This window comes from Panthera tigris, chromosome X (assembly GCF_018350195.1).
Source record: "Panthera tigris isolate Pti1 chromosome X, P.tigris_Pti1_mat1.1, whole genome shotgun sequence".
Taxonomy (NCBI): Eukaryota; Metazoa; Chordata; class Mammalia; order Carnivora; family Felidae; genus Panthera; species Panthera tigris.
Genome location: NC_056677.1, coordinates 69,150,687 through 69,168,530, shown reverse-complemented (window position 1 = coordinate 69,168,530; position 17,844 = coordinate 69,150,687). Strand labels below are relative to the sequence as shown.

General features: G+C 37.7%; 1 protein-coding gene across 1 annotated transcript in view; it reads left to right on the top strand.

Moving 5' to 3' along the window:
• The window catches only part of RPS6KA6 (ribosomal protein S6 kinase A6), a 225,582-nt gene that overhangs the window by 66,720 nt on the left and 141,018 nt on the right, over window positions 1-17,844 (top strand). Inside the window, exon 2 of the mRNA XM_007087880.3 lies at window positions 5,488-5,547. Coding sequence (XP_007087942.2) covers window positions 5,488-5,547 — 60 coding nt within the window. The remainder of the gene's footprint in view (window positions 1-5,487; window positions 5,548-17,844) is intronic.

Here is a 17,844-nt window from a genome sequence, read left to right as displayed (position 1 = left end):
ATGTCAGCTCCCAGCCCACCACTGGGGCTACAGTCAGACTGGTGTGTACCTTATCTTCCCCTTTCCCTGGAGCAGGACTCACTGCGGAGTGGTGTGGCCTCTGTCTGGGCTACTTGCACACTGCCAGGCTTGTGGTGCTGCTTTGATGGGATCTGGCGTATTAGCTGGGGTGGATCTGCAAGGTGCACAGGGGCGGGATGGGCAGGCTTAGCATTGCTTTGCTGTTGGTGGTCCCCTGCAGGAGGGGCCTTGCAGCACTGCGTAAGAGGCAGGCTGACCCGTAGGAGGGATGGATCCACAGAAGCAGTGTTGGGTGTGTGCGCAGTGCAAGCAAGTTTGGTGATGGGAACTGCTTCCCTTTAGGATTTCAGGTGGGGGATGGGAGAGGGATATGGCGTTGGCCAGTGCCTTTGTTTCCCCGCTGAGCTGAGCTCTTTCAAGGTTCAACACCTCTCCCTCCCAGTGTTCTCTCACCCTCCCGCTCTCTGAGCAGAGCTTTTGACTTATAACATTCCAGTAGTTAAGTCCCGCTGGCTGTCAGAACTCATGCAGTTTGGCCCCTCTGCTCTTCCAAGCCAGACTTGGGGGCTCTGGCTTGTCAGGCGGTCTGCCCCTCCACTCTCCTGGCTCCCTCCCACCAGTCCGTGTAACGTGCACCACCTCTCTGCCCTTCTTACCCTCTTCAGTGTGCCTCTTGCGTATGCTTGGCTCTGGAGAGTCCGTGCTGCTAGTCTTCTGGCAGTTTTCTGGGTTATTTAGACAGATGTGAGTAGAATCTAAGTGATCAGCAGGACATGGTGAGCCCAGAGTCCTCCTATGCCACCACCTTCTCCTCTGCTGAGAAGTTAACTACTGCCCACTCTCAGTGGTAACACATTGTATATCCCTGAGAGCAGATGCAGGAGAGATCAGCAGAGATGTGTCTCCACCCTATTGGGATGTTTGCAAATGTTAACTCATTAGTTCTTCATAGTCATCCTCTGAGGTAAATACTATTATTACAGATAAGGAAACTGAGACCCAGAGAAGTGAAATAACTTGCTGGAGAGCATTCAGATGGCAAGTGGTCAAGCTAGGACTTTAATCTAAGTGGTCTGATTCCAGAGGCCATGCTCGGACAGCCAGAGAAAAGTCACAGGTTGTTGTCAGAATTCCCCCTGCAGGTTCCCCTTCTGCTCTGCCTAAGGACTTCGGTTTTGGGCCATCAACATGGACACTGCAGCTGCTTGGGGAAGCGGCTCTGATTGGTTGCAGAGGCACAGCTTCTCTCAAATGTTTATTTATTTTTTGAAGGAGAGAAAGACAGAGTGTGAGCAGGGGAGGGGCAGAGAGAAAGGGAGACACAGAATCTGAAGCAGGCTCCAGGCTCTGAGCTGCCTGCATAGAGCCCAATGCAGGCAGGAACCCATGAATCACGAGATTATGAACTGAGCTGAAGTCAGATGCTTAACTAAGTGAGCCACTCAGGCGCCCCTCTACATTTCTTTTTTTTTTTAATAGTTTATATTTTTCTGCTGATAACTTTAAACATTCGACTCAAGTGTGTTTATTTTTCAATTGTGTTTATTTTTAACCAAAAGCATATTTATAATAGCTGCATGATCCTTGTCAGATATTTCAACATTGGAGTTATACTGGGATTGATTCTTGTTAATTTTGACTGTTTCAGCGCACAGTATTCCTGGTTAGGTTCAAGTTCTATCTCCCCCTCTCTGTGTGATGGTTCCAGTGTTGATTATTTCTTCAGATTGTTTGGGTCAGAACTCTGCATGTGCTAACTCAGTGGTTAGTTTGAGAACTGAGCAGTGGTTGATACTGCAGTTCAGTTTTCAAGCACTTTGTTAGGCTTCTTTGATTCTGTTCCACATATATGCAATTTGTTGTTTAGACTAGGACTTGTGTCTGTTCATACACAGCATTAGGGATCTCGTTTTCCAATTCTGTCTTTCCATGATTTCTTCTATGAATTCTCCAGTTCAATGGGCCCTTTATCCTTATTCCACTGACCAGAAGTAGAGTTTCTCTGAGTTTTAGTCTTTGATGATGTCTCACAGGTTAGTACTGTTGGGGCTGCCTTTGGGGTGAAATGAAGGAGAACGTGAAAAATATAACAAGGATTACCCTACCCTCTTAAAAAATCATATGGGCCTCTTTTCCTTGTCTCTTTGATCAGATAGGTTTTCTCTTAATTGGGGCTTGCCTTGGATCAGGAGTGGGAGTCAAAAAAGAAAAAAAAATGGGAAAAAAAGAAAACTTGTGATTCTCTTTTTGTTCACCAGCTCAAAAGTGCATCTTTTCCTGGTCCTCTTTGAAAAAAGTGGAGTTTCTTTTGGAAATATTGTTCTTACTCTGGAGTTCCTTGAATCAGTCTCTTCTTGGGTCAAAGTCAAGAGAGAAAGTTTGGAAATAAACCCAGGAAACTCACCACAATACTAGTTATTCTTTGAATTTTGTTGTCCATCCCTAAACTGCTTGTTAATATTTAATTTCAGAGTCCTTAGATAGTCCTTTTTGTATTTTGTGTGGAGATTTTAATATATAACTAGAGGACAGATAAACTTATTTCTTCTTGGCTGTCACCAGAAGCTCTATTTCCTTCCTTCCTTCCTTCCTTCCTTCCTTCCTTCCTTCCTTCCTTCCTTCTTCCATCCATCCTTCCTCTCTCTCCCTCTTTCTTTCTTTCTTTCTTTCTTTCTTTCTTTCTTTCTTTCTTTCTTTCTTTCTTTCCTTTCCTTTCTTTTCCTTTCCTGTCCTTTCTGTAGATTCATAAATAGGCAGTGGTTAAATTTCTTTTTTTCTAGACCATCTTGCTGTGCTTAATTTTCAAATATCTTAGATCACTAGCTGACAGAGTTTTTCTGTAAAGAGACAAACAGTAAATATTGCAGGATTTGCAAGTATAGGGGACTCTCATCTATTCAACTCTGCTGTTGCAGTGAGAAAGCATCCATAAATAATATGGACACAAATGGATGTGTCTATGTTACAGTAAATTTTATTTACAAACAAACACAAAAAACAAACAAACAACAACAACAACAAAAACAGTGGGGTAGATTTGGCCCATTGGGCCATAGTTTGCAGACTCCTGATCTAAGTCCTCTGCAATTAACTCTTTCCGAAAATAGTGCTTTAAGAATATTATTACCTACTGAACTTTGTATGTTAAATTAATTTTGTTTTCATCACTACTTATACATATTTTCCTATAGTTTATTCTTCTGTAGAGTAACTCAAAATTTAATTGAACTAAAGGAAAGGAAAGGAATTAACAATAGTGCAATTACATAAAACTCTTCCCATCTTAATTTTCTTTAAATATATCTCCACAGTAGATATCTGTATGGCATCCCCCCATCTCATAAATATTTGGTTAGGGAGAACTTCAATTTTTTTTAATTAGGGGCACCTAGATGGCTCAGTTGGCTAAGCATCCGACTCTTGATTTCAGCTCAGTTCATGATCTCACGTTTGTGAGTTTGAGCACCACATTGGGCTCTGTGCTGACAGTGTGGAGCCTGCTTCAGATTCTCTCTCTCTCCCTCTCTTTCCGACCCTTCCCCACTTGTGCTCTCTCTCTCTCTCTCTCTCTCTCTCTCTGTCAAAAGAAAGAAATAAATTTAAAAATTTATTCTTAAAAAATGTTTAAAGTATAGTTGTTATGCAACGTTATATTAATTTCAGGTGTACAATACAGTGATTTGGCATTTATATTTATTTTGAAATCCTCACCATAATAAGTGTAATTATCATCTGTCACCATGCAATGTTATTTCAATGTTACTGACTATATTCCTTATGTTGTACATTAAATCTTTGTGTCTTATTTCATAACTGGAAGTTTATGAACCTTTTTATCCCTTTCACCTATTTTCCCCATCCCTCCCCTCTCTCTAGAACCACCAGTTTGGTCTCTGTATTTTTGAGTCTGTTTCTGTTTTGTTTTGTTTGTTCATTTGTTCTGGTTCTTTTTAGATTCTACACTCTCTAGATTCCTCCATGTACACACTCATAGTATATTACTCCGCCATAAAAATGAATGAAATATGGCCATGACAACATGGAGGAATCCAGAGAGTGTTATATTAAGTGAAATGAGTCAAAGACAAATAACATATGATTTTACTTACATGTAGAATCTAAAAAGAACCAGAACAAATATGTATATATTTGTATATACATACATATACATACATATATACATATATACATACATACATATACACATATATATGTATATACATATATACATACATACATATATACACACATATATATGTGTGTATATATACACACATATATATACATATACATATGTGTGTGTGTATGTACACACTCATAGTATATTACTCTGCCATAACAATGAATGAAATATGGCCATGACAAGATGGAGGAATCTAGAGAGTTATATTAAGTGTGTTATCTTAAGTGAAATGAGTCAATGTGTGTATATACACATACACGTATCTCACATCTTATTTATCCATTTATCTACCAGTGGATACCTAGGTTGCTTCCATATCTTGGCTATTGCAAGTAATGCTGCAATGAACATAGGAGTGGATGTATCTTTTCCAATCAGTGTTTTATTTTTATTTTTATTTTTTGCTTTAGGTAAATACCCAGAAGTAGAATTGTTGGATTGTATACTATTTCTACTTTGAATTTTTGGAGGAACCTCTATACTATTTTCCACAGTGACTACACCAATTTACATTTTCACCAGCACTACACAATGGTTTTGTTTTCTCTACATCCTTATCAATGCTTGTTATTTCTCGTCTTTTTATAATTGTCACTCTCATTGGTGTGAGATGTTATCTCATTGTGGGTTTGACTAGCATTTCTCTGATGATTAGTACTGTTGAGCATCTTTTCATGTGCCTATTGAACTTCCGTATGTCTTTGGAAATATGTCTATTTAGATCCTCTGCCTATTTTTAATATTTTTTACATTTATTTATTTTGGAGAGACAGAGACAGAGAATGAGCAGGAGAGGGGCAGAGAGAGAGGGAGACACAGAATCAGAAGCAGGCTCCAGGCTCTGAGCTGTCAGCACAGAGCCCGATGCAGGGCTCGTACTCACAGACTGTGAGATCATGACCTGAGCTGAAGTTGGATGCTCTACCTACTGGGCCACCCAGGCGCCCTATTTTTAATTGACTTCTTGGTGTTGGGCTGGGGATACTATTAATGAAACCACAAAGGTCATATGTTAGTATATGTTAATCTATCATAGCAATGTTCTAAATACTATGGAATGAAATCTACAGCTCTCAAAATTAAGGATTCTCAAGAATAATCTGGAAACCATATTTAATGTTCCTTTTCTAAATACCTTTTATATGTCCTTTGTCACTTTGTGTTTCAGTAAGAGTGGATCTTGTTAGATCGTGATGGGAAATGCCTAGTTGTTGTATTTTTCTTAGTTCTTACTCTTGTTCTAGTAATCCTGAACTTTGGTTTTTGATTTGAATATTTTTCAGGTGGATGGTCTTAAAATGGTTGATGAGCCAATGGAAGAGGGAGAAGCAGATTCTTGCCAAGTAAGTACTCACATTAATTCATTAACGTACATTTTTAAAATATAAGGAAAGAGAATAATGGGAAAAGAGAAAGTCTTCTGTCACTTAAATAAATTTAGTCAGGTAAGTTAATAGTAAGCAAATTCAATTATTAATAAAATAATAGCAGTTTAAAATATAAGACAGTTTTCTTGTTAGAATTTTTATACATGAAGCGCTTTTTAAAAAAAATGTTTATTTATTTTGAGAGAGAGAGAGAGCACAAGCTGGGGTATGGGCAGAGAGAGAAGGGAGAGAGAATCTCAAGCAGGTCCTGTGCTGACAGTGTGGAGCCCATGAGGAGCTTGATCTCATGAACTGTGAGATCATGACCTGAGCTGAAATCAAGTCAGACGCTTAACTGACTGAGCCACCCGGGGGGCCCCAGTGAAGTTTTTTTTAAACAACTTTATTGAGGTATAATTTACATGCCATGAAATTCACTCATTTTTAGTGTAATGAATTAAATTTTTACTTGCTAGCATATGAGTAAGCGTAGCACTAAAGTACACAGTCTTCTAAATTAAACTAAATCAGGTTATGCTCAACTTTTGGGTAGAAAGGAGATTTAATGTAGAAATATTTAACCTGAGATCATTTAAAATCCATTTCCTGGCTTTGAAAAAGTATTACAACTAAATTATTTCAGTAGTTTCTAACTAGTTTTTTTTTTAAGTTTATTCATTTATTTTGAGAGAGAGAGAGAGAATACAAGTGTGTGTGTGGGGAGAGAAAGAGAGAGAGAGAGAGAGAGAGAGAGAGAGAGAGAGAGAGAGAATCTTAAGCAGGTCCCACAATGTTAGTGCAGAGCCTGATATGAAGCTTGAATTCATGAACTGCGAGATCATGACCTGAGCTGAAATCTCGAGTAGGATGCTTAACTGACTGTACCACCCAGGTGCCCTAGAAGTTTCTAACCAATTTTAAAGACCATTTAACTATTAGGCCATTCAATGCCAGGCCTATATACTAGACTCTCATTGTACAAGGTCTAGTTTTCTTTTTAATTTTTTTTCCTAATGTTTATTCATTTTTGGTAGAAAGAGAGAGAGAGACAGAGCATGAGAGGGAGAGGGGCAGAGACAGAGAGGGAGATACAGAATCTGAAATAGGCTCCAGGCTCTGAGCCGTAAACACAGAGCCCAAAACAGGGCTTGAACTCAGGAACGCTGAGATCATGACCTGAGCCGAAGTTGGACGCCCAACCAACTGAGCCAGCCAGGTGCCCCAAGGTCTAGTTTTATGGAAGAGTGTTCTTAAGATTTCAAGAAGTGTCTAAGACGGACATCCACATTTATTTTGTTATTTTATGATTATCATTTTAATTGATATTTTCATGGAATTATGGACTGTTTAAACTGTAAGGAGCCTCAGAGATAATATTTTATAATAACCTCATTGTATATTTAGGTAAGTCTTTTGAGACTTGGAGAGGTTGTTATACTAGGTCATCAAAGTAACAATAGCAGAAACAAGACTTATGACCCAGTGTGCCTCATACTAAGTCATCTGTGTATTGTGTAGACTCAAAGAAGTGGAAAATAAGGAAAGCTCCATCCTTTTTTATTTAGTTATTGATAAAATCAACCTTGATGTCCTTTTTTTTCCTTGATACTAGTTTATAAGAGGATTTTTTCAGATAGGACCAGCAGAGATATTTAAGTTGGATTTATCCAAGACTCTTATTTGAAATATTCTATGTAAAAATTCACTGCCTCTTCAGGTTGTGATGATGTAATAATAATCTTACTTCTGCTTAATAAGAGGTAAAATGTTGTCATTACAGCTTTTGCAATTTACTTAATATTAATAACATGTTAATTTTGACTATAATTAAATGTAAGCTACTATCAAAGTCATCTAAAGCTTTATTACAGATCATGTGTACTAAGAGGCATAGATGTAATTATGTTACTAGTTTATAAAACATAAAGTGTAAGAAAATACAAAAGGCAGTGGGGAAGGGTGTATTTGAGTATTAATAAATTAACAAGAAAATGCCATGCCCCACACCACAGAAGGAAGACAAAAAAAAACCCAAAACAACTGTGTGTGTGCATGTGTACATAAGTACATGTGTAGCCAACATAAAAATATAGATATATACATAGGGTTATTGTCAAATATTTGCCTTCCCAATTTTAATGAAAGATGAGTCAAGAATTACAGTTTTAATGGAAAAGCAGTAAAATATACAGTGAGAGATGTTAATATGATTTAAATTAGACAGTCAACTTCAGTATCTAGAAAGGGAAATCTGAAGTATTGGAAAATAAGAGACCTAGAATCACTTCCAAGGATTTGATTTAGTTTATAGCCTGAGCTATTGGAACTTAAAACAATGTACATTTGCTGTGCAATGGTTCAGGTACTCATTTTGTGTCAGTTAAATGATGTGGGTGATAAGAAACACTAACCATATAAATTTATCTCTTTGTTTACTGGTTTAAAATATAGGATTTGAGGGGATGTAGTTGCCTATTCCAGTGTGATGCTGGCAGATGTGTGTTTTTTTGTAGCTGTCTCTTTTTTGTTTAATAATGGAATGTTGTAGAGATTGCTCTGTGATGCAGAGATTCTTTAAACAGTGTTCTTTAAATTTGAACTTAGGTATTGCTTATGTTGCCTGATGCTGTTTTGTGATTGGCTGATTTAAACAACTGATCTACTTCATCTCACTTATCATAGCTTTAGACTTTCATGGTCATCTGATCTCTTTTCTTCAGTTAAAACAAGCAAAGTTAATTAAATTGCTTCCCAAACTTCATGTATGTATCTAGCATATTATTGACAAGACTAAATTATAGTTAGTATAATTTTAATATGTCTAGTTTAGTTAGAATTAATTTTTCCATTTCTCAAGACAATGTTCACATTTGGTATTATGTAACAGCTCACTGATAAAAGATATTTGATACCATATTCATCACCTAGTCCCCTACTTCTCCCAACTGTGTCCAGGCTAGAAAAAAAAGGTGTTATAATTCTTCTTTAGTAGATTACTGACATGAATTAATTGTTTTATGTTGTCAAAATGAGTAGAGATATCTTATATTTCCTAGTTTGTGATCCATTTATATTTACTTTTAAAGTTTGTGTGGAATGATTATTTTTCCTGAAATAAAATACATATTTTTAATGTTACCAATATTTTAGAAATTTCAAAAGAATATTCACTTAACACTTAGATTTTTTAGTTTATTCCATTAGCACATCAGCAGTATGTTTAATCTCTAAGTTGATATATATTTTTAATACCCAGAAATAAAAAGGTTACATTTAACTGAAAATGTACATAAAAAAATGATTTCCTGATATTTTGAAGCCCTACATTTCTAATTTTGAAAACCATTCTAGACATATGTCTGTTGTAAGAATCCTTTAAGAAATATTCTTTTACAAGTGTGTTTTACTTAAACTCAGGTATAACCATAAGTAGGAAGTCCTTTAACTTCGGGGGCCTGCTTCTTTATGGTGGATTTTTCCTTCCTTTATTTCTCTTCCCATTCTAAAAATGTATCCTTACTGTGCTTCAATGTTTTTCTTCCCTTGGAAAGTTGGTGCTTTTTATTCATTTAGTGTTTTTTTTTTTTTTAAATTTCAAACCCTTGTACTACAGATATGCAAAACTCTTAGATAAACAATTATTGTTCAACTAAACTTTGATGGACAGCCAATATGAGGTAGAGTTGTATGCTAAACCACAAAGGATGCAAAGATAAATAGTATAAATAATTCAATGACTTCAATTTTTATGGACATTTTGTGGTTTTCAAAATTCTCTAACCCAGATCTGAAATGGATAGGACAGGTTTTATTCCAATTTTATAGATAAGGGAACTAAAGAGATAATTCTATAAAGTAGAATAAACCAAGCCAAGTGGGAACTAGTTTGCCACCCTTCTTTGGTTTTCAGTCATTCATACAAATTGATACTGTTTTCCTAACCTAAATATTTGGCAATTACTTTTCAATATGTACATCATTTGAAATGTTTTCTTCATCCTAGTGGCATTTTGACATGTACATTATTATTACTGTTAGCCTTCGTTCAAAGTATGCTGATACTTCTCTTGGTTTTCAGTGACCCTGGATTATTCACCGCTTTCCCACAATAAAGAAAGAAGACCCACATGAGAAAAATACATCAAGCTGCTTACCCAAATCTCTGCATGTACATTTTAACAAATCCACAACTACATGCTTTTGGAATTTCCAGATGATCAAACTGGCCTATCTACTCCCAAATAAAACACATGTTTGGACAGGTGGATATGGCATTATTGAATAAAACCCCCAAATTTATGCTTTCAAAATCCCTCTTCTTTTTAAGTTTAAAAAAATTTAATTCCAGTATAGTTACTATACAGTGTTATATTAGTTTCAAGTGTACAATATAGCGAGTCAACAATTCTATACATCATCCAGTGCTCATCATGACAAGTATACTCCTTAATCTTTTTTTTTTTTTGTTTATTCATTATTGAGAGACTGAAAGAGACAGAGCATGAACATGGGAGGGACAGAGAGAGGGAGAGACACAGAATCCAGGGCAGGCTCTAAGCTCTGAGCTGTTAGCACAGAGCCTGACCTGGGGCTCGAACTCACGAGCTGTGAGATCATGACCTGAGCCTAAGTTGGACACTTAACTGACTGAGCCACCCAGGTGCCCCATTATACTCCTTAATCTTCACCACCTGTTTCAACCATCCTTCCCCCCCCCCACCTCCCCTCTGGTAACCATCAGTTTGTTCTCAAAAGTTAAATATCTGTTTGTTGGCTTCTCTCTCTCTCTCTCTGTCTCATTCTCTCTCTCTCTTTCCCCCATGCTCCTTTGTTTTGTTTATTAAATTGCACACATGAGTGAAATAATATGGTATTTGTCTGTTTCTAACTGACTTGCTTCACTTAGCATTATACTTCCTAAGTTCATCCCTTTTCTTTTGACCTCTTTTCTGGAGGTATCTATGCTTAGTTCCATAATCCAAGGAAACTGCTGTAATAGAATTATAATATAGTATGAATTCCTAATAGATTGTTATCAACTTTTCTTTCTCGTTAACAGATGATTTGAAATTGGTTTTCAAATGAATGGAGCAGTAGTGTGCTTGGAAGTACATTTTTAACTATATCAGTATATTTTTCCAGTGTTATAACATTGTTGGACCCCTGAATTAAAAAGATGATCACAGATTATAGATATCAGAGCATACTACTTTGGTTGTGAGCATTCATAATTTTTGTATTTATCAACAATTACTATGATATTCTAAAAAATCACCAAATTTTTTTCATGTGGTGTTGGAAAGAATAGTGGTTCCTATTTCAAAGTTATTAAATCTTAATTTCACAGTAGCAACTGTCTTTACACAGATCAACTATGATTAGGTACTTTGTATAAGTTTTCAAGGGCTGCCATAACTAAATACCACTGGTTAAGTAACTTAAACAACAAATTTATTTTATCACAATTCTGGAGGCTAGAAGTTCAAGATCAAGGTGTTGGCAGAACTGGTTTCTTCTGAGGACACTCTCCTTGGTTTTTTTTTAAATTTCAAACCCTTGGTTTATAGATGGCTGTCTTCATGCTGTGTCCCATCCTTTATGTGTCTGTTTCTTAATATCCTTTCCTTATAAGAATACCAGTAATATTGGATTAGGATTGGGTCCATCCTAATGACCTTATTTTACCTTAATTACCTTTTTAAAGGCCCTATCTCCAAATAGTCATTCTGAGGTACTGGGGGTTAAGACTTTAGCACATGAGTTTTGAGGGGAAAAGATTTAGCCCATAATGTATAGTATACCCTTTTGTTTCATTAGGGAATGTGATATATAAGACAAAAAATGTTATCCTCAAGTCTACATTTTATCCTGTATCCCCAATGTGTAGCACTGTACCTAATACATAGTGTATGCTCCTTAAATGTTGATTTATCTGAATGAGTGAATGATTAAAGAGAAAAGACTGTATAAATGGGAAGATTATGTAATATATCATGACTTCATTGTACCAGAATAGAGAACATTTTTTTGAAGATGATTAATTCCTAAGAGAAAACAAATGGATTGCTGATAGGTACATCACTATCTTATTTCAGGCTAGAATGTTTTCAGTCTCAAGCTTTTGAAATAGTGCAGAAGCAGAAGAAAGTGAAGTAGTGGAAGGGAAGAGGAATGCAGATGACAGAAAAAGGTTTTAATAGTAAACATCAATAAGTATAGCCTTGGGGAGGCTGAGACATGTTAAGCAATAGACAAGACTAGGGTGGGGAGTAGATGAAACAAGACTGATATTATGATGACACAGAGGGTGTCATGATTTGACAATAAAAAGAGCTAGTACATACAAAATATAAAACACTTCTGTAATAAGTAGCTGTGGATATATGTGTGTATTTGTGTATCTGTATTTATATACCCATATAAGTATATCTTAGAAACACATAAATAACTTTTTTCAGTCCTGATCATGTATCAGAATCATCTGGGGAGGTTTTAGAAAATCCTAGGTCTCACCCTAGTTCTACTGGACCATAATCTCTGAGGGTGGGACTCAAACATGTGTATTAAATAAATATTTATTGATGAAGGGGAGGAAGATAGCAGCATAGGAGGAAGCTGGGCTCACCGCGTCCTGCTGACCAATTAGATTCCACCCACATCTGACTAAATAACCCAGAAAACAGCCAGAAGACTAGCAGAATGGACTCTCTGGAGCCAAGCATAGATGAGAGGGCCACGGAAGAGAGTAGGAAGGACTGAGAGGCATTGCGCACTACACGGACTGATGGGAAGGAGCCGGGGCAGTGGAGGGGCAGCCAGCCCACCTGGCAAGGCAGAGCCCCCGAGTCTGGCTTGCAAAAGTGGAGGGGCCGGATGGAGTGTGTTCTGACAGCCAGTGGGACTTCACATCTGGAATATTATAAGTCAATAGCTCTGCTCTGAGAGTGGGAGGGCTAGAGGACAATGGGAGGGAGAGTTGTTGACCCTCAGAGGACAGAGCTCAGATTCATGGGGAACAAAGGTGCTCACCAGCACCATCTCCCTCGCCCATCCCCCAGCCAAAATCCCAAAGGCAACCAGTTCCCGTCACTGAACTTGCTTGCACCCTGCAAACACCCAACGTTGTGCTTCTGTGGATCCATCCCTGTGAAGGATTTGCCTCCTTCCCAGTGCCACAGGGCCCCTCCTGAAGTGGACCACCAAAGGCAAAATGAGCTGAGTCTGCCCCTCCCACCCCAGTGCACCCTGCGGATCCCCCCCGGCTAATACACCAGATCCCATAGAAGCAACACCACAAGCCTGGCAGTGTGCAAGTAGCCCAGACAGGGGCCACACCACTCCACAGTGAGTCCTACCCCTGGGAGAGGGGAAGATAAGGTACACAGCAGTCAGACTGTGGCCACAGTGGAGGGCTGGGGGCAGACATTGGGTCTGACTGTGTCCCCGCCCACCAATGCAAGTTACTCAAGACAGCACAGAGGAAGAGCAGTGCTGTTCTGCACCACTCCAGGGACTATCCAAAATGACGAAATGGAAGAATTCATCTCAAAAGAAACTCCAGGAATTAGCGACAGCTAACAAACTGATCAAAAACAATTTAAGCAATGTAACATAAAATGAATTTAAAATATTAGTCATAAAATTAATGGCTGGGCTTGAAAAAAGCATAGAGGACAACAGAGAATCTATTACTACAGAGATCAAGGGATTAAGAAGTAGTCAGGAGGAGCTAAAAAAATGCTATAAATTAGGTGCAAAATAAAATGGAGGCGACCACAGCTCGGATTGGAGAGGTACAGGAGAGAATAGGTGTTAGAAAATAAAATTATGAAAAAGGGGAAGCTGAGAAAAAGAGATAAAATAATCCAGGAGTATGAGGGGAGAATAAGAGAACTAAGTCACACAATTAAACATAATAACATACGCATAATTGGGATTCCAGAAGACGAAGAGAGAGGGAAAGGTGCTGAAGGTGTACTTGAAGAAACCATAGCTGAGAAGTTCCCTGATCTGGGGAAGGAAGAAGGCATTGAAATCCAAGAGGCACAGAGAACTCCCTTCAGACATAACTTGAATCGATCTTCTGCACGACATATCATAGTGAAACTGGCAAAATACAAGGATAAAGATAAAATTCTGAAAGCAGCTAGGGATAAACAGGCTCTAACATATAAAGGGAGACTGATAAGACTAGTGACGGATTTATCTACTGAAACTTGGCAGGCCAGAAAGGAATGGCAGGATATCTTCAATGTGAAGAACAAAAACTATGCAGCCGAGAATCGTTTATCCAGCAAGTCTGTCATTTAGAATAGAAGGAGAGATAAAGGTCTTCCCAAATAAACAAAAACTGAAGGAATTTGTCACCACTAAACTAGCCCTACAAGAGATCCTAAGAGGGATCTTGTGAGACAAGGTACCAGAGACATCACTACAAGCATGAAAGCCACAGGCATCACAATGACTCTAAACCCATATCTTTCTAAAATAACACTGAATGTAAATGGACTAAATGCTCCAACCAAGAAACATAGGGTATCAGAATGGAAAAAAAAAAACAAAAAAACAAAAAAAAACAAGACCCATATTTGCTGTCTACAAGAGACTCAGTGTAGACCTTAGGACACTTTCAGATTGACACTGAGGGGATGGAGAACTATCTATCATTCTACTAGAAGTCGAAAGAAAGCTGGGGTAGCCATACTTATATCACAAAAACTAGAGTTTCACTTAAAGGTTGCAACAAGAGATGAAGAAGGACATTATATAATAATTACAGGGTCTATCCATCAGGAAGAGCTAACAGTTATAAATGTCTATGCACCAAATACGGGAGTCCCCAAATATATAAAACAATCACAAACATAAGCAACCCGATTGATAAGAATGTGGTAATTGCAGGAGACTTTAATACTCTACTTACAACAATGGAGAGATCATCTAGACACAGGATCAATAAAGAACAAGGGCCTTGAATGATACATTGGATCAGATGGACTTGACAGATATATTTAGAACTCTGCATCCCAAAGCAACAGAATATACTTTCTTCTCGAGTGCACATGGAACATTCTCCAAGATACATCACATACTTGGTCACAAAACAGCCCTTCATAAGTATACAAGTATTGAGATCATACCATGCATACTTTCAGACCACAATGCTATGAAGCTTGAAATCAACCACAGGAGGGGTGCCTGGGTGGCTCAGTGGGTTAAGTGTCCAACTTTGGCTCAAGTCACGATCTCACAGTACGTGAGTTCGAGCCCCGCATCGGGCTCTGTGCTGACAGCTCAGAGCCTGAGCCTGCTTCACATTCTGTGTCTTCCTCTCTCTCTGCCCCTTCCCTGCTCATGCTGTGTCTCTCTCTGTCTCAAAAAAAAAAATAAAAATTAAAATTAAAAAAAAAAAAAGAAAAGAAATCAACCACAGGAAAAAGCCTGGAAAACCTCCAAAAGCATGGATGTTAAAGAACAACCTACTAAAGAATGAATGGATCAACCAGGCAATTAGAGAAGAAATTTGAAAAATATATGGAAACAAATGAAAGTGAAAATACAACAATCCAAACGCTTTGGGATGCAGCAAAGGCAGTTCTGAGAGGAAAATACTTTGCTATCCAGGCCTATCTCAAGAAACAAGAAAAATCCCAAATACAAAATCTAACAGCACACCTGAAGGAAATAGAAACAGAACAGCAAAGAACCTGAAACCCAGCAGAAGAGAAATAATAAAGATTAGAGCAGAAATAAACAATATAGAATAAAAAAAACTGTAGAGCAGATCAATGAAACCAAGAGTTGTTATTTTTTCTGAAAAAATAAACAAAATGGATAAACCTCTAGACAGACTTCTCAAAAAGAAAAGGGAGATGACCCAAATATATAAAATCATGAATGAAAAAGGAATTATTACAACCAATCCCTCAGAGATACAAGCAATTATCAAGGAATACTATGAAAAATTATATGCTAACAACGGGTCAACCTGGAAGAAATGGACAAATTCCAAAGCACCCACCCACTTCGAAAACTCAAACAGGAAGAAATAGAAAATTTGAACAGACCCATAACCAGCGAAAAAATTGAACCAGTTGTCAAAATTTCCCATCAAATAAGAGTCCAGGAGCAGATGGGAAGATGACTTCCCAGGGGAATTCTACCAGACATTTAAAACAGAGATAATACCTATCCTTCTCAAGCTATTCCAAAAAATAGAAAGGGAAGGAAAACTTCCAGACTCGTTCTATGAATCCAGTGTACTTTGATTCCTAAACCAGTCAGAGACCCAGTAAAAAAAAAAAAGAGAACTACAGGCCAAGATCCCTGATGAATATGGATGCATAAATTCTCAATAAGATACTAGCAAATCGAATTCAACAGCATATAAAAAGAATTATTCACCATGATCAAGTGGGATTCATTCCTGGGCTGCAGGGCTCGTTCAACATTCGGAAATCAATCAATGTGATACATCACATTAATAAAGAAAAAAAAGAAAAAAAAAAGAAAAGAAAAGAACCATATGATCCTGTCAATCGATGCAGAGAAAACATTTGACAAAATTCAGCATCCTTTCTTAATAAATACCGTCAAGAAAGTCGGGATAGAAGGAACATACTTAAACATCATCAAAGCCATTTATGACAACCCCACACTAATATCATCCTCAATGGGGAAAAACTGAGAGCTTTCCCCTGAGATTAGGAACACGACAGGGATGTTGACTCTCACCTCTGTTGTTTAACATAGTGTTGGAAGTTCTAACATGAGCAATCAGACAACAAAAGGAAATCAAAGGCATCAAAATTGGCAAGGATAAAGTCAAGCTTTCGCTTTTTGCAGATGACATGATATTATACATGGAAAATCCGATAGACTCCACCAAAAGTCTGCTAGAACGGATACATGAATTCAGCAAAGTTGCAGGATACAAAATCAATGTGCAGAAATCAGTTGCATTCTTATACACTAATAATGAAGCAACAGAAATACAAATAAAGAAACTGATCCCATTCACAATTGCACCAAGAAGCATAACATTCCTAGGAATAAACCTAACCAAAGATGTAAAAGATCTGTATGCTGAAAAGTATAGAAAGCTTATGAAGGAAATTGAAGAAGATATAAAGAAATGGAAAAACATTCCGTGCTCAATGATTGGAAGAATAAATATTGTTAAAATGTCAATACTACCCAACGCTAGCTACACATTCAATGCAATCCCATTCACAATTGTAGCACCATTCTTCTCGAAGCTAGAACAAGCAATCCTAAAATCGGTATGGAACCACAAAGGCCCCGAATAGCCAAAGTAATTTTGAAGAAGAAGACCAAAGCAGGAGGCATCACAATCCCAGACTTTAACCTCTACTACAAAGTTGTAATCATCAAGACAGCATGGTATTGGCACCAAAACAGACACATAGACCAATGGAATAGAATAGAAACCCCAGAACTAGACCCACAAAAGTATGGCCAATTAATCTTTGACAAAGCAGGAAAGAATATCCAATAGAAAAAAGACAGTCTCTTTAACAAATGGTGCTGGGAAAACTGGACAGAAACATGCAGAAGAATGAAACTAGACCATTTTCTTACACCATTCACAAAAATAAACTCAAAATGGATGAAGGACCTGAATGTGAGACAGGAAATCATCAAAACCCTAGAGGAGAAAGCAGGAAAAGACCTCTCTGACCTCAGCTGCAGCAATTTCTTACTTAACACATCCCCAAGGGCAAGGGGATTAAAAGCAAAAATGAACTATTGGTACCTCTTGAAGATAAAAAGCTTCTGCACAGCAAAGTAAACAATCAACAAAACTAAAAGGCAACCAACGGAATGGGAAAAGATATTTGCAAATGACATATCGGAAAAAGCTAGCATCCAAAATGTATAAAGAGCTCACCAAACTCCACACCTGAAAAATAAATAATCCAGTGAAGAAATGGGCAGAAAACATGAATAGACACTTCTATAAAGAAGACATCCAGATGGCCAACAGGCACATGAAAAGATGTTCAACGTCGCTCCTCATCAGGGAAATACAAATCAAAACCACACTCAGGTATCACCTCATGCCAGTCAGAGTGGCTAAAATGAACAAATCAGGAGACTATTGATGCTGGAGGGGATGTGGATAAACGGGAACCCTCTTGCACAGTGGGAATGCAAACTGGTGCAGACGCTCTGTAAAACAGTGTGGAGGTTCCTCAAAAATTTAAAAATAGATCTACCCTTATGACCCAGCAATAGCACTGCTATGAATTT